The 26,200-nt window shown below is 46.6% G+C and overlaps 3 protein-coding genes across 9 annotated transcripts in view; 1 reads left to right on the top strand and 2 right to left on the bottom strand.

Moving 5' to 3' along the window:
- Window positions 1–14,825, bottom strand: part of BPHL (biphenyl hydrolase like) — a 37,015-nt gene extending 22,190 nt beyond the window's left edge. Inside the window, exons 1-4 of one of the 3 annotated variants that reach the window (XM_025445952.3) lie at window positions 14,569–14,825; window positions 9,419–9,522; window positions 6,441–6,607; window positions 4,020–4,173 (exon numbers count right to left, since the gene is read on the bottom strand). In XM_025445952.3, coding sequence (XP_025301737.1) covers window positions 4,020–4,173; window positions 6,441–6,607; window positions 9,419–9,522; window positions 14,569–14,693 — 550 coding nt within the window. In that variant the 5' untranslated portion in view covers window positions 14,694–14,825. Of the gene's footprint in view, window positions 1–4,019; window positions 4,174–6,440; window positions 6,608–9,418; window positions 9,523–9,944; window positions 9,980–12,931; window positions 14,440–14,568 lie in introns of those variants that run through there. The other 2 variants (XM_025445959.3, XM_025445942.3) reach the window with 2 other exon arrangements.
- A 100-nt stretch (window positions 14,826–14,925) lies between these two features.
- On the top strand, window positions 14,926–21,753 carry LOC112659330 (60S ribosomal protein L39). 3 transcript variants are annotated; one of them, XM_025445989.3, is made up of 2 exons: window positions 14,926–15,454; window positions 21,289–21,753. In XM_025445989.3, exons 1-2 carry the CDS (start codon window positions 15,284–15,286, stop codon window positions 21,541–21,543), a joined length of 426 nt encoding a protein of 141 aa, XP_025301774.3. In that variant the 5' UTR covers window positions 14,926–15,283; the 3' UTR covers window positions 21,544–21,753. The 3 variants fall into 3 exon arrangements, with proteins under 3 accessions (XP_025301774.3, XP_048961976.1, XP_025301781.1); XM_049106019.1 differs by lacking the exon at window positions 14,926–15,454 and adding an exon at window positions 15,637–15,786; XM_025445996.3 differs by lacking the exon at window positions 14,926–15,454 and adding an exon at window positions 19,504–19,600.
- RIPK1 (receptor interacting serine/threonine kinase 1) overlaps window positions 18,612–26,200 on the bottom strand; it is a 40,313-nt gene continuing 32,724 nt past the window's right edge. For all 3 annotated transcript variants that reach the window (XM_035710499.2, XM_035710498.2, XM_035710497.2), the window contains exons 8-11: window positions 26,093–26,189; window positions 24,651–25,217; window positions 23,290–23,433; window positions 18,612–20,698 (exon numbers count right to left, since the gene is read on the bottom strand). In XM_035710499.2, coding sequence (XP_035566392.1) covers window positions 20,412–20,698; window positions 23,290–23,433; window positions 24,651–25,217; window positions 26,093–26,189 — 1,095 coding nt within the window. In that variant the 3' untranslated portion in view covers window positions 18,612–20,411. The remainder of the gene's footprint in view (window positions 20,699–23,289; window positions 23,434–24,650; window positions 25,218–26,092; window positions 26,190–26,200) is intronic.

Genomic DNA, 26,200 nt, shown 5'->3' with positions numbered 1-26,200 from the left:
GAATTTGGGAGTCTGACGACGCCAAGCGATGAGGGAAGCTCCTTGGGTGTAAGAACAAGAAGGAGTGAGAGCTAAGGATGGCGGCTGGGGGAGCCCGGTGTCGCAGGGCCAGCAGCACAGAGTGGGGCGGTGTCAGGGAGAGTAAGCAGAGAGAAGGGGAAGCCGTGGACGCAGTGGCAGGAACTTCAAGGTAGGGACAGCTTCACAAAGGGGGATGCGGTCAGTATCATATCATGTGAGTGTTTTCTTTTTAAACATTTGATTTATTCATTTCAGAGAGAGAGCACGGGTAGTGGGGAGGGGCAGAGGGAGAGGGAGAAGCAGACTCCCCGCTGAGGAGGGAGCCGAAGCAGGGCTCCATCCCAGGACCCCGGGATCACGACCTGAGCCCAGGGCAGACCTTACTCAACGGAGCCACCCAGGCGCCCCACCTCGTGTGTATTTTCAAATGCTGCAGGATGGCCAAGGAGCCAAAGGGCAGTAAAGCCTCCGGGGGGCTTGGGAGCACCGAGGCGCTGCTTTCACAGGCCTGGAGGGTCCGAAGCCACCTTGACACAAGCTACGGGAGGGGGCACGAGGCAGTAGGAACGGTGCCTGGGAAAGAGAGGGGGAGCCCACACACAGCACACAGTAACCCCAGGGTGTGAGGTTAAGAGAGAGATCCTTGGGGTTTGTCTGCGTAAAGAAGGGAAGCCAGCGTCACTGGACATGGCAAGCGCACCCAGCAGGGGCTGCGGGGAATGCGTGACAGGGCGGCACTGCCCAGGACAAGCGGCCGCCGTGAAGTGCTGTGTAAAGTGTCCTGGCGCCAAACAGGCACAAGCATCCCCCAGGTCCCAGGGCTTAGGGCCCCCTCCCCTTCCTGGAATGGGGGCTGAAGCCGTGCTCGGTGAGGAGTGGCTGAGGGGAGCCGCTCGGGCGAGCAGAGGCAGGGCAGAGGGGCGCCAAGGAAGCACCTGTCCGGGAGTGGCAGCTGTTCAGCGTGGGAGCCGTACAGGAAGGCGGGGGCCAGGGCAGCAGCTGGCTCAACGGCCTCCCGGCCCAGGTGCCCCGAGGTCCTGACCCGAGGGCTTGACGGAGCAGAATCAAAGGACCAGGTTTTGGCCTCAGCAAGAGGACGAGGTGCCCTCGGGACCCAGGGCGCGGGCAGGAAGAGGGGGGTCACCTTCAGAGGCTGAATGAGAGGAGGTGGGCCCCCCCCCCACCCCCGGCAGGACCAGGTAGCCGGTGCTCCCACGCAGGCTGGGGTGGGGAAGAGTCGTCAGGTAAGGAGTCCAGCGCAGACGCGCCCGTTTTGACTCACAGGCTACCTGGACGCAGGTGCCCGCCCGGCGGGAAGAGAGAAAGCCAGCTCCGGGACTCAGGAGGGGTTCCGCTGGACAGCTGCTGAGCTAACTAGGGGTGCTAGCATCGCCCCCCGTCAGAGCAGAAGCCGCGGGACCTCTGCTCAAGTGAGCACCCACTGGCCCTCGGGCCTGGTGCGGGCGAAGCTGGCGCGAGCCCCTCTCCCTGGTGGAAGCTAAACTCCAGACAGAACAAGGACCACCTACCTGCCACGGCCAGAGCGGCAGGCTCAGCAGACTCAAACCTTGAACAGTGGCCCGGAAAGGGGGTGAGCTTCTGACATCCCCTTTCTTCCTCGGAGTCCCAACTCTGAAGCATGCGGTGGGGGTGGCGTGAGTCGCACGCGTGCATGGGGGGGGGGGGGCGCTGAAGGCAGAAACTTCAGGAGAAGACCCCCAGGGTTGGCCGGAGGACCAGGACATGCTCCCCCACATGACGGAGACTGTCTCTCTCTCTCTCTCTCTTCTTACCCTAGTCCATGTTGGGAAGGGGCATGGCAGGCAGGCACCTACAACCCCAAGAGCAGGCTAGCTCTCTGACCAAAGGTACCAGAGATGACTGGTACCTAAAGATGACTCCGGTTGCACAGAACTGTGCAACAGGGGAGGAAAGCATGGAAACCTGCCTTTCTTGTCACAGGAGCTTTGAAGGGGGTCCCTAATTCTGCGTACGGACTGATGAGACAATTCAAGTCCTGGGATCACCCCAGAGCTCTCCATATATGAGGAAGATGCAAAAAAAAAAAAAAAAAAAAAAAAAAAAAAAAAGGAAAAGCACTGGGCATAAGCTTCAAGAACCGGAATACCATAGAATCCACCACCTACGTCCCAGCATAGCCCAAGCAGGGTTTGTGCGGGGCAGATACAAAGAAGCGTAGCACAGGCTTTTGAGAACTGCCCTATGATGGAACTACAACCCACAGAAGTCTAAGTAGAATTCACAATGAACCTAACCAGGGTGGCTGCATGCCAAGAAAAGAAAAAAAAAAAAATCACCATTCCTCAGAGTTTTAACAAGAGATGGCGTCTCACAACATAGTACAATGAAAACAGTCCCAAATTAACCAACACACAAAACAAACAAATAAATGAAAAAGCTCCACAACCTCCAGACAGGCAAATCTGACCCATTCCCAAGGGAAAAAGACAGCCAGCAAATGCTGAACCACCCCCCGCCCCCATGACCGAGACACTGGAAATATCAGACAGAGAAGGCAGGCCCTGTCATATGCATTTTCATTCAGTTCAGTGTTTTCTTTCCTCTGAACCCTGGAGGGATACAAGGACAGGCAGGAGTACCGATCAGGATGGGTGACTGCATCAGACTCATCATTTAAGAGGCTCATAGTCCTTTTCCAAACAGTGTAAAGAACGAAGATTCTACAACAGAACACAGCCATTTAGGGGCTTACTGAAACCAGTGGATTTGCAGAACAGCTGAATAAAACTAGACTTGTCAGGATGCCCGGGTGGTTTGGCGGTTGAGCGACCGCCTTCGGTCCAGGGAGTGATCCCGGGGTCCTGGGATCGACTCCTGCATCGGGCTCCCTGCTGGGAGCCTGCTTCTCTCTCTGCCTGCGTCTCTGCCTCTCTCTCTCTCTCTCTCTGTGTGTGTCTCTTATGAATAAATAAATCAAATCTAAAAAAAAAGCCACCAGACTGACTCTTCAGTCCTGGTGGGCCTGGCCAGCCGATGGTGGTGGCGGGCAGCTGAGGACAGCGTTGGTTTCTGTCCCCGACACTCCTAGATCCCGATGCGTCCTTCTTTCCTCCCGAAAGCCAAGTTGTTTCAGGTTGGCCAGCATGCTGGAGGCTAAGCGAGTCCCAAGCGGCTGAATGCAATTGCACAGCTGGGTGCCTGGGAGCTGCCAGCAGTCACCACCATGTAGGCAGCCACTGTGGGCGCAGGGGAGGAAATGGGGATGGAGGGGACGCCCCCGCTTCAGCTCTAGGCTCTAATGATGCTACCCTTCTCCATCAGTGTCTGGACTTACAAAAACAGACACGCTGGATCTGGTGCACAGGCTGCAGTTTGCAGGTGCCTGATCCGCCTCTAAGAATGTCAAAGATAAGCTTGAAGGATAACCTCATGAAAATTGAACAAAATTTCTTTATCAAAATATAAGGTTCCATGTTTGAATACAATGTTCCTTTTTACACTCCCATAGTTTTAAATGAGGTTATGAATAACACTTTCGGCCAAGCCCTCCCTCCCCGAGGTTCACTATCAGTAGTAGGAAATGGGAACACGGATTTTCTAGGACTATTTCCTGAGTCATGAAGGTGTTGCTTCTGCAAATAGAAAGCGTTGGGACACAAACTGCTTACACGGTACGACTTTTCTGAGAACTCATGACCTCAGGGCTGAGACCTGAGGAAGCATATGCGCCAAGACTTGTCAATACCTACCTAAGTGAGACCTGAGAAGGGAGGGCAAAGGTGCCACTTGTCCTGATCTCTCTGATTCATGAAACCTACCTTGAGGGAACCCTGGGTGGCGCAGCGGTTTAGCGCCTGCCTTTGGCCCAGGGTGCGATCCTGGAGACCCGGGATCAAATCCCACGTCGGGCTCCCAGTGCATGGAGCCTGCTTCTCCCTCTGCCTATGTCTCTGCCTCTCTCTCTCTCTCTGTGACTATCATAAATAAATTAAAAAATAAAAAAAAAAGAAACCTACCTTGATAAATCTTCTCATCTTCATCAGTCACGTAGGCATTAGCTCCCCAGATCACCATCTTGTTGATGTACAATGGGTATTTTGCAGCTGCAATGAGTGCTGTAATTCCACCATCACTCCACCCCAGCAGAGACACTTTCTTAAAGTTCAGCGTCTGCGAGAGAAATAGAGTGAAATGCTTATTAGCACAGCTGGTCCTCTCTGCTAGAAGAATCCGATAATGGACAACTGTCACAATCAATACACCTGTGGGGCTTGGGGCAGCAGTTGGTAATTAAAGAAAAATCTAGAGTCCACCATTTGATGACGTAAATGGTTTTTCTTCATTAGTTTTGGTGTGAATATAAGTATCGTAAGGTCCTAAGTACCTCTGAAACTAATAATACAGTATATGTTTATACTATTGAATTTTTTTTAAAAAAAACTTAATGTACATGGTGTTATTTTGAATCAATGAGGGAACTACATCTTCTGGTTGGACAGAATTTCTGGAAACACTGGAGATCAGCTGTCCTTGGAAATAACAAGTAACATGTGCATGCACGCCCACGCCTGAGCAAAGGCTTTGAGAATAGTAATGTAGATTAGAGAGGGAAACTTGATATTTACTGGGTGAAATGAAGTCACTGCATCTGATAAAACCACTGACTGCAACTGTGGGAAGAACAGGCTGAAGGAGGCTGGAGAACGAGGGAGTCACAGGGAGGTTATATTAGTCCTTAAATCAACCAGGCTCTGAAAATGTGTTTGACAGGGAAACTGAACAAAGATTTCATTGGAGAGATGCTGCCTAGAAGTAAAAATAGGATGACTTGGAAAATAAAGTTTAAACAATTATCAGTCCAAGATACTGATGTGACTATATATTCCTAAAAGTAGATGGGTAATAACTGGCACTATCTTGTAAAAGGAACATTTGCATCTTCTGTGACCCAGCATCATCCCCTAAATATGTATGGAACACCTGCACATGTGCACCGGGAGACAGGTCCAGGGGTGTCCACACCAACATTGTTTATAAAATGTCCATGGACACAACAACATTCGCTGCACTGCTGTTTATAATAACAAGAAAAGCAACTTACAATTTTTGATTATTTGTCCACCATTGGAGAGAGGTGAAATAAGACAGTGCATCCCTACAGTGGAATATTATGTGACTATTATAAGACTTACATAGACTTATTATTTATTAACATGGAAGGATCTCCTTGACAAGTTGTTCAAAGAACAGTAAGTTGGAAAAAACATTACGTATAAGTATGATGCCATCAGTACAAAACTGTGTATTTATATATGTAATAAGATTGGCCAGAAGGGAACCCTCTTACGCTGTTGGTTGGGAATGCAAGCTGGTGCGGCCCTTCTGGAACACAGTGTGGAGGTTCCTCAAAAAGTTAAAAATAGAGCTACCCTATGACCCAGCAATTGCACTAGTGAGTGTTTATCCAAAAGATACAAACATAGTGATTCGAAGGGGCACCTGCACCCCAATGTCTACAGCAGCAATGTCCACAATAGCCAAACTATGGAAGGAGCCCAGATGTCTGTTAACAGATGAATGGGTAAAGAGGATGTGATATATACATACAACAGAATATCTATCTAAAAGAATGAAATCTTGCCATTTATAATGAGGGATGAAACTAGAGAGTATTATGCTAAATAAATCAGTCAGAGAAAGACAAATATCATATGATATGACTCGTGGAATTTAAGAAACAAAACATGAATATAGGGGAAGGGAAGGAAAAATAAAATAAGGTGAAAGCATGGAGGCAAACCATAAGAGATGCTTAACTCTAGGAAACAAACTGAGGGTCATTGGAGGAGAGGAGGGTGGGGGACAGGGTGACTGGGCATTAAGGAGGGCACTTGAAGCAGTTTGGCGCCTGCCTTTGGCCCAGGGCGCGATCCTGGAGACCCGGGATCGAATCCCACATCGGGCTCCAGGTGCATGGAGCCTGCTTCTCCCTCTGCCTATGTCTCTGCCTCTCTCTCTCTCTCTCTCTCTGTGACTATCATAAATAAATAAAAATTAAAAAAAAAAAAAAAAGGAGGGCACTTGATGTAATGAGCACTGGGTGTTGTATGCAACGGGTAAATCACTAAATTCTACCCCTGAAACTAAGAATACACTATATGTTAACTAAATTGGAAAAAAAAAAAAAAAAAAAAAAAAAAAGAAAAGGTTGGCTGGAAAGCCAGATTCTCAAAGTCATAACAGCAGTATCTCTAAGTAGTTGGATTATGGAATATTTCTACTTCCTAATTCATAGCTATTTGAACTTCCTGAATTTTCTGTAGGAATCACATGGTATTACCCTTATAGAAATAAATAAAAAAAAAAACCCAAAACAAAATAGATGAAGACAGGCTCAGCCATCCTCCCTCCTCTGGGCTCCTCCCTAAGAGACCCACCTTCATCAAATCAACAGCATCTTTTGCATCCCTTTCCAAAAAATCCATTGGGAAATCTCGATCTGGGGGTCTGGAATGTCCATATCCTCGAGGATCCCAGGCAACCACCGTGAAGAGCTTCTTATTCAGGTTCTTAATCTGGGGTCCAAAATCAGTCTTTCCACTTCCTAAAAACAGCCACTTGGTTACCCTCAGGTGAATGATTTCATTATTTCAAGCACATTACAGTAAAATCAGAAACAACTACAATCTTAAAACAAAGTAACTAGTTTCTACTCAAAGTTAGGCAGCAGAATGCATTCAGCAAAGTAGCCTCATGATGGTAAAATTCATTTACTGGGAGGCTGACTTCCTTTCCTGGTGGAGTTCAGACCTGCCTTTTGTCTCCTCCTAGTGGCTACTTTGAGGACAGAGGCCCTGATTCATTAGGTCCTGTAATATTTCAGCACTTTTGATACTTTTCCAGTCAATCTTCCTTGAAAAAAAAAAAAAAAAAAAAGGAATTTATGCAACTGCATACAAACTGACTTCTGATATGATAGGTTTCTGGGTTATTTTTCTTTCTTTTTAAAAAAACGACTGTTGCAAGTGAGAGTGATCTCGATATTGTATCGGTCAACAAATTTATGAAATTTGGCCCAAGTTATTCAAAGTAGAATTCTAAATTCCCAGGTGTTTTTTTTACTAAGCTAACATGAAGAGCCCTGAAGATTTAATTTTCTGGTGGTAAGTAAACACCAGGAAACTAAAACACTTAAATGACGGGGAGGGGAGTATGTGGAGAGAAGTCAAATTCGCTTGTTTCATTCACAAAAAAAAAAAGAAAAAAGCAGCATAGGTAAAGGAGTAGAAGCCTGTCAGCAGTTCCCAGCCTGCCCATGAGGTCAGGGACACTGCGTGTACACACCCACTGTGTGTGGCGTGGAAGGCCAGACTCTCAAGGAGCCCAGTCCAGGGGCAAGTCAGCATTTAATTTTTATTTTATTTATTTTTATTTTTTATTATTATTATTATTTTTAGCATTTCATTTTTAAAGTCGGCTTAGCTTCTACAGGCTTGTAGCTCAGGCCACACTCGGATGCTAAACATCCTGCTTGATAGGCTAGCTCTTAATTAGAAAATGTCTTTTAAGAGGGCACAGGATCATTTAACATCATCAAGGACCACCATTCTTCCTGGGAACATCTACCTTTCTCAACGTTTGGAAAACCAAAGGCAAAAATATAAATGGATTTCAAGCTGGTGTCTACTGCTCTGACACACGAAGATTCTCTGATGATCCCTGGAGAAAGTTCCACATGGGAACCACTTTGAAAGAGGGGCAGGAGGTGAGAAGACGCGAAAAGAGAACAGTCTAAGTCAAGATCAATTTCAGAAATGATGAGACACTAGCTTTCTGGCACACAAGTATACATTTGAATACCAGTGCCAAGAAAATGAAATCCTTTAAAAAAATTATTTTAAAGAATAGTTACCAGTACATGATACCTGAGAAGGAGACACATCAACACTGGTTGCCTACGGGAACGGGTACTGGGTGCTAGGAACAGGGGATTAGGAGAATCTCACTGTGGTTTTGAGTTTTTAATAAAAAATGGGTTAATGTTTTACATAAACAAAAATTAAATTGCCAAAAGTGTTTTATACCTGGATAACAATCACAATACTGGAAAAATGGAAATCTAAGCCAGTAACTTGTTCATTGCTTTTACAGATACCTTTAGATCTACACCAGTCCCTAGAGTAAATGTCCTCCTTCATTACAATAGTTTAAGAGGAAGAAAAAGATACTAAATACTATTTAGGGACACCTGGGTGGCTCAGCGGTCGAGTGTCTGCCTTCAGCTCAGGGTGTGATGCCAGGGTCGGGGATCGAGTCCCAAGTTCCGCATGGAGCTCCCTCAGGGAGCCTGCTTCTCCTTCTGCCTACGTCTCTGCCTCTCTCTCTTTCTCTCTCATGAGTAAATAATAAATCTTTAAAAAAAAATAAAAAATAAATACTATCTAGACAAAGATGCTTCCATACCTACAATGGAACCACAATTAGCTGTGGCTGTCAAGTGGGACCACCAAGTAATTGAAGATTTTAGCATTTTACTTTTATTTTTATTTTTTTAAGATTTTATTTATTTATTCATGAGAGAGAGAGAGAGAGGCAGAGACACAGGCAGAGGGAGAAGCAGGCTCCATGCAGGGAGCCCGACGCGGGACTCGATCTCAGGACTCCAGGATCAGGCCCTGGGCTGAAGGTAGCGCTAAACCGCTGAGCCACCCGGGCTGCCCAGCATTTTACTTTTAGAAGAAAAGAAATCATAAGGTATTGGGATTATTAAAAAGTATAAATTAAAATATACTAAATTATACTAAAGTACAAATTAAAACAATACTAAAACCCTTAAAACCAAACTCAAGTGTCCTGGGATCACTGGATCCCCCTGCACTGTCTACATGTAAATTACTTATGTGCAAGATGAGATTGGGATCCAGTTGGCTTTACTATGCTCCATTCATGCCAATCTAATTTTGACTTCCAAAAGGGCTTTAAACTAAGTCTTGTTCTTAGCTCTTATTTTAACTGAACATATAATCCATCATGACAGGGTAATCAATCCATTTTTTAGCACTGGAAGTCTTGCATCCTGGAACCCCTCAATTCCAGGAACACTGGGATGGTCACTAGCTCATCTCCTTCATCTATCCCTTCTTCCCACACCCCTTTCCTTGATCCCTGTCATCATCCCAAATTGTAGGCAACTCCACAGCATAACTGCATAAGAAAAAAAAAAACAACTGGGAACTTAAAGGAATAAAGAATACAGCTAGTAGACAGTAATCTTTCTTTTCTGAATCACTTAAATTTGTAGCAAATATTAAAGCATTCAGCGAAGCACTAAAACTAATAATCAATACTTGGCATCTAATAACGTGAATGTATCACAGACTACACAGCATGCAAATTGTGTCAAAAACTTCCAGACCCAACATTCCAGGAAGCAGCAGGACTGCATGCTCTCCCTCTCCAGTCTGCTGATAATGCAAATGGACACCATTCACAGCCACTTTGGTAGAGGTTACCGAGGAGCTGAAAGAGAAAAATCCCATCCCCAAAGAAAAATTACTGAGCCGTACGTACAAACACAGTATGACCAAACTGCTCTTTATATACCTGGGTCAGCTCCAATAACCTCCTCAGGCTTCTTGGATTACCTTGACTTGCGCTTGTTTTCTAAACCTAAAAGGGGACCTGACTAGATTGTATATCTGAAGTGTGTCTTCATGTGTCAGTATCCTAGAGCGCCAGCCCAGGGCTTACCCTACTAAAGTACTGAGAGTTGCTAAAATCAATGACCAAACAGTCCCAAGGGCATATGCCCGGTGAGATGAAAGCTAGTGGTACCAAGGTACAGGGTGCAAGAACTTCATACAAGTACACGTAAGGGTGAGCAACCATGGCACAGACCCTGGAGTCATTTGTCAGGCCCATAGCACATGTAGGGGGGCTACCTGGGGACCTTCAGCTGCATCGGCAGTGTTCGTAAGGGTGAGGCTGGTCTCAGAAGTCTGCAGAGAAGGCCTTGGTCCCTAGGTAGTCCTTCAGGCATATGGCTTCTCATGTTCTCTGGCCAGCCACAGAAGGGCTCACGGCAGGAATGCTGGTCTGTACTCATAGGGCCAGCCCATTTCTTAACATGTGGAGATATTGGTGTTGATTGTTAAACAGGCAGGTCCATAAGCTTCCACCTGGTGAGCCCACCCTGTGCCGCTGACCCTCCTTGGCCCAACACCTCCCATGACAGTATCTAACTGGAGATGTTGGCACAGGAGACAGCCTTCAGCCGGGGCCTGTTCTGACTGATGCATGTACCATTAGCAAGGGTACTGCTGATGAACCTCTCTGCTGCTCTTCCAGAAGCTCCAGGAGGACTCTGCAGGGCTTTATAGCTGTAGAGCGTACACAAGGCTCCTGCATCAGGCTCTAACAGCCTCCCTGCCAATTTCCTAGGTGGCTTGGTGACACACGGAAGGGACATTTTGATATGCCAGGACAGGTACTGACTGGAAGGAGGCGCTCCTCTTCTCCCAGTAGAGTGTTAAGGAATTTAAATGAACTGCTGCCTCTTTCTCTTTACATACCATCAATCCCATCAATCTCTCTGAAATTACTTAAAATGGTTATTGAAATGAAGCATTTTTTTAAAAAAATGAGGTCCTCTTTCCTCTTTTGGTTTCTTCCCATCACCATTTTCAAATGAGAACGAATGCTGAAGGCAGGGGCATCAAGTCTTAATACAATTTTTGCAAAAATGACAACTGGGTGGTAACAAAGCCTGACATAACCATAAGCTCATTATCTAGAGAAATCATGAGGGGCAATAATAAAGCCCCTGAGCAAGGGTGGTGTCATACTGACACTACCAAGTTACTTATCTACGTCCTATTCTTCAGTCATTCATACTGGTAAGGGGACTCTGGGATCCAGATAAAAGCAAATAATACTCTAGTAATAAAGATTCTTTTCTGCAAACATTTATTGACGCATTTAATTTTGCCCACAACCTGGTAGGAGAAAAGACAAAGAGACAAGAGATTCGCTCTGCAAACCGGGCGGGGGGGCAGGTTATGGCTGAGGCCAGGAGCACAAGGGGGCATGGCTAGAAGTGGTTACTAGCAGTTCTCATGTTCACCATGCAGGAATGAGGCCACGCCATAACTAGAGATGACCAGCATTTACTCGGCTCATGCTAGTAATAATGTACCTTTATTACCTCGTGCCCTGAAGATTTCTGAGGGGCTCCCTTTCTTGCAGCATTCAAGGGACACGCCTGCAAGAATCATCTTGTGCAGCAAGGAGATTATGTACAAGAGGAACTCCACTCCCACAGCATCTTTCTCAATGTCTAACACTGGGTTTTTGTGGTTGGGTGTTGCTGACTCTGTCTGCCACCCTTCAGGGAGCAAAGGCATGGCCTTACATGGAGATGAATGAAAAAGTAGCATTTGGACTGAACTTCCAAAGAGGAATAAAATTTTGAAGAAAAATAATGTGGTGGGGAGGGTGTTTCTAGAAGGAAAAATAGCATGCATGATCAAAGGCCAGGGAGCAAGGGACATATGTGGGGACAAGCCAGTGTTTGTCCTGGCAGGAGTATGGGGCAGAGGGTGGCAAAGGTTGCCAGACAAATGCCAGGAAGGGAGGAGGGGTTTGCAGCTAGGCTAAGGGGAAAGAAAATGTCCCTGGTGCCTTGTCATCAACATCCTCTGTGTCACCACACCAGAGGTACCTGCTGCTGTCACATCGGCCTCCCACCTGGGGTAAATGGAGGTGGGAGACCGAAAATCTTTTACCAATCTCCAGGTTGGGGAAAAAGGACAGACAAGTACTTATGAACAAAAGTAAATCAAAACAAATCAAACACATGAAAAAATTTTTATTAAGAAAAAGTCATTGAATGATTTATTTTCACATTAGCAGAAGATCACAAAAATGAGTAATTTTTTCTCCAGCTTAGCAAGCGGCTCTTAGACACTAGTTCAGGCCTCATTTTGTTTGTCTGTTGAAAAGAAAATCAGGCTGCAGAGAGACCAGGATTTCAGTAGCCCTGAAACATGCATATTACTTGAACCCCAATCAAGATGCCAGATTTCCCAACCTCTCACACAGGAAAAGAGAGAAATCTTCAGGTAATTTAAAGACCAAAAATGACTCTTTCCTTTGGGATGTCAATCTGTCTTTACTGCCACTTTCTCCCTGCTTATAATCACTTTACTTCTCTAACTCACATGTTCTTAAAGCAGGTGTGCTCGTCAGAATCACCTGTGGAGAGTTAAACCTACATCTGCCTAGGACAATCCTCGGAGACTCAACGACTGGGGCAGTCGTTTTAAATAAATCTTAAAAAAAAAAAAAAAAATTCCAGATGCCTAGGCTGCAAAATCTCTGGAGTGGGACACAGACATCTGTATTTTTCCTGAGTTAATTTCTTTAGAAGGGGTAAAAAAAAAAAGTCCTTCCTCTCTATTAAGAAGGCATGCTCACCCAGAAGGCCTGTGCCTTACTTCCAGTCCCTCTTTTGCTGGGAAGCCGGATAGGGAAGTTAGTGAAAGGAAAGGATGTCATAAGCAATACAAGGACAATAACGTCCTGATTGAACTGTTTGTTCCCTTCAAGGAAGGGAAGTTTCCCTCCCCTGTGGCAGAAGGCAAGAATCTAACAGCTTGGGAAAATAAACTATCGTTTAGTTTTATTATAAGCTAAATAATGAATAATATATTCTTTAATTTTTTATTTATTTATGATAGTCACAGAGAGAGAGAGAGAGAGAGAGAGAGGCAGAGACATAGGCAGAGGGAGAAGCAGGCTCCATGCACCGGGAGTCCGACGTGGGATTTGATCCCGAGTCTCCAGGATCGTGCCCTGGGCCAAAGGCAGGCGCTAAACCGCTGCACCACCCAGAGATCCCAATAATGAATAACATTAAGAGCTTACTTACCTCATTTGTTTTGCTACTTATGGTCTCAAATCTGCAGAACAATTCTACAAGGCTCTAGATTCAAAGAGGTTCAATAACCTGGTTCCCCTTTGTACAGCTTCCTGGAAGCCACGCTGTTATCGAGGCTGAACAAAGTCTCTCCAATGGGGCTCTGGCCCTGGGGCCCTCCCTCACCCTGACGGCCAGACAGGAAGAAGGTGGAAGCAGGTGCCAGGGCAAGAAGGAAGGGTCTCTCTGATTCTCAAGCACAGCACCCCGAGGTTGAACTCAGAAAACGTTTTTCTTCTGGGAGGTTGTTAGGTTCTATAAATTATTAATACTGTAACTGTACTCAACATACAACTGCAGGCAGAAAAGGCTTTTAATTATTATTTATTTATTTTTACCTGGTCCTGGAACAAACCAGTTTACAGATTACGAAATAAGAGTCAAGAGTTCCAAACCGCAGACTTAACCAAAGCTTATGGAACACAACTCATAAAGTGTGGTTTGGGTCCTGAGGCTCCGAAACAAACGTTTTTAGGGAGTGCTTTCTCCTACTTACGCTGGGCTGCAGCCTCATTTCAGGATCAACCAGCAGCACCGCTGGTTTTCTCTGATATTACATATAATATCAACTTGCAACTGCATTTATAAGACGGCAGTTTCAAAATCCAGGGGAACCGGTTTTTCAGAGATATTTCAGGAAGAATGATTTACACTAAATGGACAGAGCCTTCCTGCAACCATTAAATAACTTATCTTAGACTTGCGTACTGGTACATAGTAACCTTATTTCAATCTCTTTCTGCAAACAGGAAACTGGAAAAACTGTCATTTTTCAATGTTGCTTTACACAGCCGTGAACAATGATGCATTTTTTCCCCCACCATCTGCCTTAAACGATCCCTGAAAACTTAGAAGCTCTAAAATAATAAAGAACTTCGACATGAAAACTCAAGACCTGATCAGTCACAACATAAAGCTGAGTAGATTTCCCCTCCTCTTTCGCAATTACATTTTCAAACGAGAAATTTCAAACGAGATGTCTCAAATGAGAACTTCAGGTTCTCCCCAGGTAGCACTGGACTTTTGCTGGTGATAAATGCAACCGATCCGTCAATGGGCTAGCTGCATTCGCCGCCCAGGTAGGTCCGCGTGGCCCGGCACAGGTGTGCGCGGATGCGCAGGCTTCGCGCCGCCCGCACCGCGTTTTCCGCTGGATTTCTCTCTCTCCAGACCCAGGGGCGCCCGCATTTCGGGCAGCGGGTCCCAGGCTACTCTAGTCGTCTTATCTCAAAGTGGACGTGGCGGTGGGGGATGGGGGGCCTGAAAAGGCAGACTCTTGTCTCCTCCAGCTGCAGCGAACCGGAGTCAGGCCAAGGGCCTGGAGGTTCCCCGGCTTCTGCAGGGGGCTCTTTGGAGCATCAAAGTCCAAAACCAGCAGGAAAGGAGAGGGCGGTGCACGTCCGCGAGCCTGGCGCCCCGCAGGTGCGGAGGGTCCCCCCCCCCAGCCCCCGGGGGTCGAGTCAGACCCGGAGCCGGCTCCTGCGCCCAGGTCACGGCCCCCGGGCCACGCCCCCCCCCCCCCCGGCCCCCGCGCCCCTCTCGACGCGCACCTGGCCGCGCGGGCTCCCGGGGGCGGGGCGCACCATTACCCGAATGCGGCCGCCGGCCCGGCACGCGGCACCCGGCTCCCGGCCTTCAGCGCCGACAGGATCATCCGCAGCTGCCGCGACGCCCGGCGGTCCAGCACCGCAGCCATCGGCCTCGGCGTGTGCATGCGCCGCGCTCCAAGGAGCGCCCCGGGAGAACACACCTGCGCCCCGCCCCACACCGCGCTCCGGGCCCGCTAGGAGGAGGCGCTAGCAACACGCAGGCGCGGAGAACCCGCTCCGCCGGGCGGCGGGGAACACGCATGCGCCGAGGGCCCGCTCCGGGGGCGTCTGGGGAACGCGCATGCGCCGCGGACCCGCTTCGCCGGACAGCCGAAGAACACGCATGCGCCGCGGACCCGCTCCGCCGGACGGCCGGAGAACCTGCATGCGCTGAGGACGAGCTCCGCCGGGCGGCCGGGAATACGCAGGCGCGAAGAACCCGCTCCGCCGGGCGTCTGGGGAACACGCATGCGCCACGACTCCCTCCGCCGGACGTCCGGAGAACCTGCATGTGCTGAGGACCCGCTCCGCCGGGCGGCCGGGAATACGCAGGCGCGAAGAACCCGCTCCGCCGGGCGTCTGGGGAACACGCATGCGCCACGACTCCCTCCGCCGGGCGTCTGGGGAACACGCATGCGCCACGACTCCCGCTGCCGGACGGCCGGGGAACACGCATGCGCCTTGACTCCCTCCGCCGGGCGGCCGGGGAACACGCATGCGCCACGACTCGCTCCGCCAGGCGGCCGGGGAACACGCACGCGCCAGGACCCGCTCCGCCGCCGGCCGGAGTAACGTGTCCCGTCGGGCCTGGTCGGCGGGGCCGGTCGGCCGCACTGCCCGCCGCGCTGTCTCTGACCCTCGGCGGGAGCGGAGCTCGGGTCCCACGGTACTGCCCGCACGTCGTCGTCCCGCGGGGCGGCCCTGGCGCTCGAGGAGCACGTCAGTGTGCGGGCCCGCCCTTCGCCGCGCCACCCGCGCTTCGCGGCCTCCCGGGGGCGTCGGCGGCGGGGCGGGGCGGGGCCGCGGGGGGTAGAGGCCTCGGGCCGGACGCCCGTGGTGGGGGGAGGCTTCTGCGCAGGGGGCACGGCGCGTCCCGTAGCCAGGTTGGGGCTGCGACGCGCAGGACGGAGGCTGAGGCCAAGTGAGCACGAGCCGTGCGGGGCAGGTGCCGCGTCCGGTGCGAGGCGCCCGGGAAGGCACGTGGAACGGGTGGAACAGGTGCACCGGGGGCCGCGAGGGCGGGGCGGGGCGGGCGGCGCCCGGTGGGCCCGAGCTTCCGAGCTTCCGTTACGGAGGCGGACGCGGTGCGCGATGCGGGGCCGCTGGATGCCAGCGAACTAAGCCTTGTTTGTGTTGTATCAGAAGACGGGTTTTGAAGGTTTTATGTATTCGCTCATCAGAGGCGCAGGCAGAGGGACCAGCAGCTCCCCGCGGGGGCCTGACGCGGGACTCGATTCCAGGACCCCCGGGTCACGCCCCGGGCCAAGGCAGATGCTCCACCGCTGAGCCCCACCCCCCACCCCCGCCCCGGCCCTCGGGCGTCTCCGAATCTCAGCTTATTTAGATCATAGAATTCAAGCTTTTTAAAGGTTATAAGCGTTACCTGCACTGGACACTTCAGTGGAGGAAAAAACAAAAAACACTCCTGTAATTCTGGCCACCACTCTGCCTTGACTGCAAAGAACTGGCAGGTCCATGGCCACCGTTTAGCCCCGGCTAGAATTATTCAGGATGGCAACAGCTTCCTTGCATATTGCATTGTTTCTCCTCCTTGAATCCCCCCCCCCTTTTTTAAAGATTTTATTTATTTATTCACGAGACACACAGAGCGGCAGAGAAGCAGGCTCCATGCACGGAGCCCGACGCGGGACTCGATCCCAGATCTCCAGGATCAGGCCCTGGGCTGAAGGCAGCGCTAACCGCTGAGCCACCCGGCTGCCCGAATCCCTCCTGTTGTAATGGTCTTATATACATAATACTTTTCAGTGTTAACAGCCATGGAAAGTTCTGATACCTGTAGTGTTCTCACTGGCCATTTGAGTTTTTTTTTTTTTAACTAAGACTGGCCTAAAAATGGATTATGCAAAAATATTCCTTCAACATGAATGTGTCACATCAATTTTCCCCGCATAGAAGGAAAGAGAAATACATTTCAGCTGACTACTGTCATCTGACTTTCAGAAACCTTTGGTAGATCAACATTTCCTTTTTTTTTTTTTTTCCCTGAGCCGCTGTTTTGGGATTTCTTGTCGGAGATCACGAAAGTAAAAATAATTGTACAATTTTAACATGTTAAACCGTAGCACTTGTGGGGCTCTAGGTGATTGGTGTCACAATGTATTAAATGCACACTTGAGAACTAGTCCTTACTGTGTAACACTGTTGCACAGCTTTAAAAATAACTTTGTGCCAGGCACCTTATGGTGCATTATTTTGATCCTCGGGTCAGCCTTACTGCCTATTTATAGAAGAGAGAATGGAGGCTAAGAGAGGTTAGGAAGCAGGCTCTTGGTACACAGCAAAAGAGGAGCCGAGGGGAAGTTAAGCCTACTTGATTTCGCAACCTGTACTTGGGTTGTTACGGAATTCACTGGAATAGCGTTAGGCCTTCAAGAATTTCTTTGTAATCAGATCCTTCTAAAATCTTGGCCACATAGACACCTAGTGTCCTGCTTTGTAAATTTTATTTATTCATAGACACACAGAGAGGCAGGGACACAGGCAGAGGGAGAAGCAGGCTCCATGCAGGGAGCCCGACGTGGGAATGGATCCCAGGACCCCAGGATCAGGCACTGAACTGAATGAACGCACCGCTAAACTGCTGAGCCATCCAGGCTACCCTCTGCTTTGTTTTTTTGGTTTGGTTTGGTTTTCTTGACCTCAGTCCTTTGCAGTGAAATTGCACAGTAACCCTGCTGATTGCAATGAGTAAAAATCATCAGTCTTTCACTTCTTAGTTCTATAACAGTAACACCTGATGAGTTAAATTTAAAATTTAAACCACGATGTTGTATTACATTGTTTTGGCAGTTAGAAATTTTTATCCTACAACAGATGTGACTAAAAGAATTGATCTTGTTGACATGGTTACCCTCTTATAGAAAGAAATCAAAAGTATCATCTATCAGTGTACGTTCTGGCAAGGGAGCTTTCACCATAAAATCAGGTTGAGCTTTTTTCCATTGTTAGGTCACAGCCTGTTTCTGATGCAAAACGTTTTTATCTGCAATTGTTAAGTCGTCTGTCTTAGGAAACACCAAGTTTTATTATAAAAAGAAAGCCTTTATAAAAAACATACCTTAAAATGTACATCAAAATACTACTTAACATTTTCAGGGCAGCGCGGGTGGCTCAGCGGTTTAGCCCCCTCCTTCAGCCTAGGGCATGATCCTGGAGACCCGGGATCGAGTCCCACGTCCGCCTCCCTGCATGGAGCCTGCTTCTCCCTCTGCCTGTGTCTCTGCCTCTCTGTGTCTCTCATAAATAAAATCTTAAAAAAAATTTTTTTCGGAGAAAGAACAAACTATTTTTGAAGATCTAACTTCATACGATGGACCCCAAACAAATATTGTAACCACAGCAACAAGTGGAAAATGCTGATTTCACAAGGCTGTGAGGGTTGGAAGTGGGTGTTCTTTACCAGAAGAAACCTTACGGTCTGAGTATCTTTTTTGGAACCAAATATGGATAATCATCTTTCTCATTATAGTCTGTGTCCTCTCACTTAATTTTCTGCCCAATTGATTCTCTTGTATTGAAACTCTTCAGATACAAATTTGACTCTTTTCAGCCCAGTTTTTAGAGAATAGGGGCTGAAGGAAAGACTTTGGAACCATGTCTAAGGACAGATGGGCTGCAGGCTCTCAAGCAGCGTGTTTTCATCCTGAGAGCCAGAAAGCTGTCCAGAAACTTCTCTTTTTACCATCAGCTTCCTCTTGCCTGCTAAAGGCAGGAGGGTGAAAAGGGCAGTACATATAGGAAATGCCAACCTCAGTGAAGAAGCCCAAACGGTCTCATTTATATAAACACATCATTTCAATTGCTTATATTTGAGGTACAAAGTTTTATTTTGAAAAGTCCATTAAAAATACCTTTCATTTTTGGCTTTAACATTGATCAATTTCTTTGGAATTAGAAAATTTAAACACTGTTAGGAAAGAGGTACAAGGGGTACGTTTAGAAAAGCAATCATCCATCCATTCCTCTCTAGCAAAGCCTGGGACTCTTTCCCCATCCAACTTTTCTTCTGGTCTGTGTAGTCTAATGCTATGTTATATGGAAACTAAGTGGACCTGGATATGTGTGTGGATAAGAGACTGGGGTTCATTCCTTCGTAGCAGTGCTCTTCTCGACTGGGGCAGCTCTGTCCTTCCAGGGAACATCTGGCAATGTCTCCAAACATTTCGGCTTGTCACAGCTGGGGAGCAGGAAGAGGGAAGAAGGGGATGCCACCATTGGCATCTAGTAGTTAGAGGATGCTTTCACATGGCCAGATCTTACCCTGCACGGGACAGCCCCCACAATAAAGAATAACCTGGCCCAAGATGCCAGTAGGTACAGAAGTTGAGAAATTGTTTTCCAGTCCCAACACTTCAGGTGTGTGTGTATATCAGCTGTGGCTAGGGGATTTTAGAATCGGAACCGCAATATTGTTCTCAGCCCACCAGACCCTAGAATCTGTTCTGATATCCAGAGTCACCAGACTGCATCCTGCACTCCCTCCCTCCTGGACAGGCTGAGCACAATGACACGCTCTCGGGTTAGCCGAGCGCAGGCAGTGATAACTGGATGGCCTGCCCGCCTCAGTCTTCTAGTCTTCAGGTTCCTTTCACACATTCAAGTTTCAGGTGGGCTTTGAGAGGTCGAGTGTTAGAAGCACAATTATCAACCTTTGAAGCGTTCTTTTTTTTTTTTTTTTTTTTTTTTACGTTATAGCTCACAGAAAAAAAACGAAAATACTTCTACAGTATCCTGGGGTAACCTGAGGAAGCTGCTCAGTAGTGACCAGTCCTGAGGCTCCAGTCACAGCCAGGTGTGAAGAGATCAAAATTCCCTGCATCCATGCTCCCTCTGCAGGGCACAGAGGTTGGGAAAGTACATAAAGTATCAGAATGCTAGGAAAAAACTTAAAAACTTCATCAAGAATTTCTGTCATCACCACAGTTAGTAACAATTCCTTGTAACAACCGCCTGGAAAATTCTAGTATTTTTGTTCTCTATTTTTTTTTTCCATCTTAGTATTCCTTAAAATTCCTCCAGTTAGTTAATTTTTTTGGAGTGGAGACTGCATGTAATTTTTGAAGCCTGTAGTGACTGACACAACATTTGATACTGAAGTTAACAGACATTATAGTTTCAGAGCAAACCATGGTTAGAATACAAAACAAAAAACAAAAAAAAAAAACCCTATTTGAAGAGAACTTAAAATTTCACTGTACTCGTGAAGAGAGCGTAAAATAAGAAAGTTGACTTAGTTTATGTCCTCTGAATTTTTTTCTTACTCTAGCAAAACTCCAGTAAGTTAAATGAATGGCATCAGTGAACGCTGAGGAACGAACTGAAAGAAAATGATCTTCCTCAAATATCTCTCTCCCCTTCAAAACCCAGTTAGGCTTCTTTTTGGACTTGGCCTCAGACATTAATAGGTCTTCCTGGTTAGTAGGCGGTTTGCTGTAGGCTTCTTTCCCATTCTCCACCTACGGAATGCAGGAGATTTTTATGCAGACCCAGAACCTGTATTAGTGAGGGAAGAATTCTGAAGGATCAGAGGCAGCGCGCTTTCAGTGGGTGACTTACTCACTACGCGAGGAGAATACCCCATGCTGCCCAAGCCCCTTCTCGAGTTAGTTCTGGCTGATGTGTATCAAATAGTTCAAAAGGTCTATTCTTGAGCACTGGTAGAGCGCATAGGCCAGCTTTCCAACCGTGGCCCCTTTATTGCCTTCCCTCATCAGCCACTTTTGGAGCATCTGGTAAACCTTTTCTTTGAGTCCATCTCGCTCATAGTCGTGGTCAATTTCATCAATCTGAGGTTCAGTGAAGCCCAGTTTGCGGGCACAGTTTTTCCATTGCTTTCCCAGATTTTCCCTGACTGGGTCCAGATGTTTATCAGTCAGACTAGTGACATTATCTGCCAAACAGAAAAGATAAGAAGGCATCAAACTATAACTCATTTGAACATTCTAGTTTTAAAAACCTGTAGAGACAGTATCAGGAGACGGTAAAACAACAACAACAACAAAAAAAACTTCATTACATAGTTGTGGACTCATTCCTTAGGGGATCCTTTACATGTCTGGAAGCCCATGTGCAGTGTGTATATGAATACAGCAGAGAACCTCTACCTCCTAGCAGATGCATCTCTGAGCCACAGCTGGTGGCTTTGGGAATACAAGCTCTGCTTGGCTTCTAGGCTGTCCTCTATGACCTTAGCCAATGGCCCTGGTTAATTTCAGACCTTCCTGATACAAAGAGGGAAAATACTATTTTTGTTCCTTTTGGCATCATCTACATACCTGGCCAGAATCAGGGTCATTCAACTCCTCATCCCCTGCACCCAATGGTCTACTTTCCTCTTACTTAGGGAAACTGAGGCCATCAAGTGTGAACTCCTGCAATTATAATGCCTTCCCTTGTCTTTTAAAGAATGAGGTATCTACTTTTCCAGGTCTATTTTGGGACTCAACTCTCCTCTAAGTGCCGTCTTCTCTTCTCTTACAGCCACAGCCTCCCTTTCTAACTGGTTCCTTCCTCTCTGGCCTTCATAAAAATAACAAAAGGAGCCGCTATCCTGGTTGCGTGTGGTTGACTGTTACCGCCATGTCTTCTCACAAGACTTTCAGAATCAAGCGATTCCTGGCCAAGAAACAAAAGCAGAATCGTCCCATTCCCCAGTGGATTCGGATGAAAACTGGTAATAAAATCAGGTACAACTCCAAGAGGAGGCACTGGAGAAGAACCAAGCTGGGTCTATGAGGAAGCATCCATCGCACATCATGAAATAGCAAATATAATTGGCACACATATTTAAGCTGCATGGAGATCACATGTTCCTATCCTGTCAATATGGAAACACCCTTCCTACCTGGCCAATAGACATGTCTTATTAAGGAAACGTTCTTGTCTGTTCCTATGCCTCTATACCAGTAGGCTGGTTCAGTAATAAATGCGACACCTTTCAGCTGAGCTGCTGTTGTGTTCTGATTTGTGAAGTACTGAAATCCCCCTCCTGTCAGATCTCACATAGCACTGTCTGATAGAACTTTCTGCAGTGATAGAAATGGCCCTTGACATCCAAGTATTTAAAGTACGGCTAGGGGACGCCTGTGTGGCTCTGCTAAGCATCTGCCTTTGGCTCTGGTCTTGACGGGGAGACTGCATGTCTGCCCCTCCCCCTGCTCAGGTGCTCTCTCTCAAATAAAATCTTTTTTTTTTTTCCTAAAGATTTTATTTATTCATGAGAGAGACAGAAAGAGAGGCAGAGACACAGGCAGAGGGAGAAGCAGGCCCCATGCAGGGAGTCCGACGTGAGACTCGATCCCGATACTCCAGGATCACACCCTGGGCTGAAGGCAGGCGCTAAACCGCTGAGCCACCCAGGGATTCCCAAATAAAATCTTTTTTAAAAAAAATAACAAAAGTAAACTAAAGTATAAAACTACCATCACCACCACACACATTTTCCTTGATCTTCAACCTACCTCAATAAGCTGAATATAAGGAAAAAGACATCTCATTTCTGCCCCCCCCCTCAACTCCCATCCTCTCCTTAGCTCCCCACAATGCAGCTTCTGTTATCACCAAAGGACATCAGCAGTCCAAAAACCTTCCAAGATATTAGCCTAGTTTTGTGAGTTCCTCTGGGAGAGGGACCCTGGGTTTCATCAGATCCTCCAAGGTACTTTTGTCACCCCAAAAGTTAGGAACCTCCTCTCTAAGAATGTTAAAGACTATTTTTCAAATGGATTAGGCCAGGGATTGGCAAACTATGGCCTGTGGGTCAAATCTGGCCTGCTGCCTCGTTTTGTTAAGTGAAGTTTTATTGGAACACAGCCATGTCCATTCATGTACATCTTGTCTGTGGCTGCTATTGCACTACAATGTCAGGTAGTTGCAACAGAGATCTCAGGGCCAGTGAAGCCTAAAATAATTTCTATCTGGCCCTTGATAGAAACATTTTGCCAATCCTAGAGTTAAACATAAAGCTGGGCTCTTAAATCCCATTGATTTGGCCTCATGACTATGATTCCCAGGTTGTGTTTTGGGATTAATGTTTTGAGCCTGCACAGTTAAAAGCCCATAAGAGAAAGCTCTCTTGTTTTTATTACAGGGGTGCTGTTGAGGGCATAGTCTTCTATTTTTTCAGAATCACTTTTGATGAAGACCTGAGGGAGATACCTCTCCTAGGTCTGAATAGTGATATTGATGATATGTTCAGTACTTTCACAGATCTTAACTACATGCCAGGCAGTGTTCTACACTCTTTATACATATTGATGATAATTTTCACAACAAATCCATGAGTTAGATATTGTAATTATCCCCATATTAAGCATTAATAAATCACAACGGATTATATCGAAGTTACAGAGATATTTTACAGAGAAAACATGGGTCAACTGTCAGGGAGAATAAATCAGAGAAATTTCAGGATTCCACTATATCCCTCTAAGCAATAAAGTTCAAGGTTGCTAGAAAATGTGTCCTTAAAGGGCATCTTACCAAAGATATCTTGGTACTTATAAGCTGGCTCTTCTTTCACGTTCATGTCGAGCAGGGCTGAACTCATTCCACCAACCTCCATATAATTATGCTCTCCAACCTGAATGCCAGAACTGTTGTATATGGTACATTTTACAGACTCATCTGAATAGAGTGAAACACACAGGTAAGTAAATCTAGGTTGAAAGCAAGAGAAATAAATACAACATGGTAAAAGGACAGGGCTTTATTCTAGATATAGAAGTTAAATTATTTATCCTATGACAGTCTTTGAAATTTTCCTCTTCAAAATGTAGCTGAACTAACCTTACATCCACCAAAATGGCTACTATAAAAAAAAAAAAAAAAAAAGTAACAGTGTTGGCAAGGATGTGGATGAACTGAAACCAAGGTGTGCTGCTGGCGGTAATACAAAATGGTGTGATAAATGATATGGAGATCCCTCAAAAATTAAAAATAGACTTCCCTCAAAAATTAAAAATAGACTTACTCTAAGATGTAGCAATTCCATTTATGGGTATTTACTCAAAGGAACTGAAAGCAAGGCCCCAAACAGATATTTATATAGCCATGTTTACAGCAGCATTATCCACAACATCCAAAAGGTGGAAGTCACTCAGGGTCCACCAACAGATGAACAGATACACAAAATGTGTTATGTACGGACAATGGAATATTATTCAGCCTTAAAAAAAAGGAAGGAAATCCTGACACATGCTACAATATTGGCAAACCTTGAGGACATTGTGTTCAGTGAAATAAGCCAGTCACAAAAGGACAAAGACTGTATGATTCCACATATATCAAGTACCCTATAGCAGTCAAATTCATAGAGACAGAAAGAATGGTGGTTGCCAGGGGCTGGGGGTAGGGGAATGGGGAGTTAGTGTCTGATGAGTACAGAGTGTCAGTTTGGGAAGATGAAAAGAGTTCCAGAGATAAATGGTGGTGATGGTAGCCCAACACTATGGTTTCCTCACCAATGCAGTCTTTGGCCGATATAAGATAAGAATTAAAATATCCAAGACTTCTTTCTTACCTTCAGAAAACAGCAAGCAAGTAAAAGAACACAAACCCATCAGCGATTGGGTATAATGGGACCACTGTGATGCAGATTAAAGCAGAAGATACCCACTGGTTACAAGGACCTGTAACCCAACACCTGTGGGTAGCTGCAATGAATCCTACTCAAACCAAAGCCAAGTGCTCTGATGGAGACTAGTCCATGGCTGCAAACGGCATGTGGCAGCTGAAGACTATAAACAACTCACCCTTGTAACCTTAGAGTCTACATCAGAGCTAATAGCTGCTTTATTTTCAGAAACATTTAAAAAAGATTATAGCTAAAAAGAACTGTTTACCTCTTGATGGGAAGGAGCTGAATGGAATGGTGGGCGTGTTCCCCAGTAGGTTGGTCTCCGGCACTGGAGTTTTATTCACGCTTGGGATATGGCTTGGATTTGGCTGATACCAGACTCTTGAACCTGTTGTTCCCAGAGCCAGTGGTCTTGTTCTAAAATTGAATGGACTGTACAATTCATTGTTCCAGTACCTTACTGGGGGTTGGCTGGTTAGCCCCTTTGGCTGGTGTACTGCATTACCAGGACTGGTTGCAATAGAATAAGGAAGGCCTTTTACTCCTGGGTTCTGAATGTTTTCATAAGGTCTCTGCTGTGCAAAAGGGTCATGGGAGACCCTTCGTCTCCTTTCCTCCTCTCTATTATAAGCCACACTCTGTCTGAGTGGTTTCGTCTGCCTGTCCATGCGGCTGCCATAAAGATGGTAGTTGGCTTCCTCCTGGAGTTTACTCTGCAAGCTGAGCTGGTTCTCATCCTGCTGGTTCTCCAGGGAGGGAGCAAACCAGGACTCTTCCACGGGACCTATCCCCAGTCCCTGGGAACTGTGCAGCGAACTGGGCTGTTCTGGGGCTGAGGAGAAATGATCAACATTGGAAAGAGTTTCAGACAGCAACAAGAAATAAAATAAAACCTGGGCACTGCCACACATCTGTGTCTCAGAATAACATACTGCAACCTTTGCAAGCAAATAAAAAAAGCATTGACTTGATGGTCCTCTTCCTACAAATATGTAAGTAATTTGTGGAAGCCCCTGCAGGGTGGTGAGAGAGCACTAGAGAAATGTTAACAGGCAATGGCAACATGAGTGTCACAGGAATGACCAAGGGAGAAAGGGACTGGTCTTTAGTAGAGAAGGTGGCTGTGTCCTTGGTGTGGTGCAGGGCTGGAAAATAAGACCCGGAGCAGCTTGGTGCTAAGCACTCTCCATGGATTCTTTTATTCTCTAAAAGCCCTGTAAGAATAGGAGCAATTATATTATGATTTGAGGGATGAGGTTTACAAGAGGTTAATTTGCCCTAGAACAGATAGCTAGTAAGTGGCTTCAATATCCTATACTCTGTTTTTCCTTTTGTGAAAATGAAAAAAGTATCCCTCCTTGAATCCAAGACCAACCTCTCTGCTAATTCTCTGGATATCATCCCTGACCTCAAGGACCTTGCTTCCACATATGTCCCCTCTTTATCCTGAGCCCTTACACTCTCCCTATCAGATATATGTTAGGCCTCTTATGTTCAGGATGTTTTATGATTTTAGTGAACACCCTGTTACTTACTATTTCAAATATATGTTATCTTCATTCTAAATATATTATAGATTCCTTTAAGGCAAGAGTTAAATTTTATAGCTTCTTCTGTTTCTTATATGTTCATGAAGAGTATTTTTGAGAACAGAGTGCATGCACGAACAAACAAGTGAATACGTTATTTTCAATCATAGTATGTTACCTGAATTTGACCTGCTTGGAGGTGTTGCTACACAGTCAATCTGGAGAGACTGCATTCTCTTCACAACTGAATTTTGGGCTGGGTCTGGATACTCTTTCTATAATTGAC

This window comes from Canis lupus, chromosome 35 (genome assembly GCF_003254725.2).
Source record: "Canis lupus dingo isolate Sandy chromosome 35, ASM325472v2, whole genome shotgun sequence".
Classification (NCBI taxonomy): Eukaryota; Metazoa; Chordata; class Mammalia; order Carnivora; family Canidae; genus Canis; species Canis lupus.
Note: the sequence above shows the minus strand (reverse complement) of the source record. Positions and strands in the feature narration are given on the sequence as shown.

What these genes read in the sequence shown, in the direction of transcription:
- LOC112659330 (XM_025445989.3), top strand. Translation starts at nt 15,284, where the DNA reads ATGCGCCACGACTCGCTCCGCCAGGCGGCCGGGGAACACGCACGCGCC. An exon ending in AGCGGAGCTCGGGTCCCACG is followed by an intron (nt 15,455 to 21,288) that starts GTACTGCCCGCA and finishes CTTCTCTTACAG; the next exon opens with CCACAGCCTCCCTTTCTAAC.